This window comes from Eimeria mitis, genomic scaffold (assembly GCF_000499745.2).
Source record: "Eimeria mitis Houghton genomic scaffold, Emh_scaff1939, whole genome shotgun sequence".
Classification (NCBI taxonomy): domain Eukaryota; phylum Apicomplexa; class Conoidasida; order Eucoccidiorida; family Eimeriidae; genus Eimeria; species Eimeria mitis.
Window position 1 is genome coordinate 1 of NW_013570261.1, and position 1,200 is coordinate 1,200.

At 52.5% G+C, this 1,200-nt stretch overlaps 1 protein-coding gene across 1 annotated transcript in view; it reads left to right on the top strand.

Moving 5' to 3' along the window:
- Nucleotides 1-946: 946 nt before the first annotated feature.
- Nucleotides 947-1,200, top strand: part of EMH_0046150 (uncharacterized protein) — a gene marked incomplete at both ends in the record, with an annotated part of 4,963 nt that continues 4,709 nt past the window's right edge. Inside the window, one exon of the mRNA XM_013496136.1 lies at nt 947-1,062. Within this exon, the coding sequence (XP_013351590.1) occupies nt 947-1,062 (116 nt within the window). The remainder of the gene's footprint in view (nt 1,063-1,200) is intronic.

Sequence of the window (1,200 nt, forward strand, 5' to 3'; positions counted from 1 at the left end):
ACTGCTAATTAGGCTGAAGAGAAGCTGCAGCAGCAGCAGCAGCAGCAGCAGCAGCAGCAGCAGCAGCAGCTGGCGCAACTAGCAGCTAAAGGCTGGCGTGTCAGTGTATATATGAATACATATAGCATCGGTCGTGCAGCAGCCAATGTCTTTGCTGCTGCTTACTGCAGCAGCAAGCGATGTTGCTGCTGCTGACTGCAGCAGCAAGTGATGTTGCTGCTGCTGCATGCAGCAGCAAGTGATGTTGCTGCTGCTGCGTGCAGCAGCAAATGATGCCGCTGCTGCAGCCACCCTGGCTTTCGTCTCTGCTCTTAGAGCCGTTAAAATTAATACTTTTTTTCATACAGGGGATAACTGTGCTGCCTCCTCACACCTAGCTAGCTAGCCAGCTAGCTAGCTAGCTAGCTAGCTAGGTATCTAGCTAGCCAGCCATCTAGGTAGTTGGTACGTGGGCCCATTCAACTAGCCATCTAGGGAGCTAGCTAGCCATATACCTAGCTAGCTAGCTATGCTAGCTATATAGCTAGCTAGCTAGCTATGCTACCTATATAGCTAGCTAGCTAGCTATACTAGCTATATAGCTAGCTAGCTAGCAATGCTAGCTATATAGCTAGCTAGCTCAAACAACACAGCAATTCCCCCAACACGCGTCTCCGGGGGACAGCAGATACACCTACGCCCTCCTGATGCAGCAGCAGCAGCAGCTGCAGCAGCTGCTGCTGCTGCTGCTGCCGCGACCACTGCAGCATGAGACACAGAGAAGCAGCAGTGCAGTGAGCGATCGTCTGTCTGTACACCTCAGGCTTCACTCTCTGCGCCTGGATGCTAGGGGCCGCTGCTGCAGCAGCAGCAGCAGCAGCAAAGTGTAGCTGCTGCACCAGCAGCAGCAGCAAAGTGTAGCTGCAGCAGCAGCAGCAGCAAAGTGGAGCAGCAGAACGAGGACACAATGCGGGGCGCCAGTGTAACCGTTTGCTGCAGCGGTGCTGCTCTATGTCTCCTGCTGCAGTCACCGCTGTGGCAGCAGCAGCAGCAGCAGCAGCAGCAACAGCAGCACCAGCAACTGTAGTAGTTAGTAGTATTAGTAGTAGTAGCAACAGCAATATAAAATAAAATTTATGTTTATTGTCAATCATCTGCACTCATTACTTTCTTCTTTTCTTCTTACTCTTACCTCTTCTCTAGGGGCCCTCGGGGGCCCCC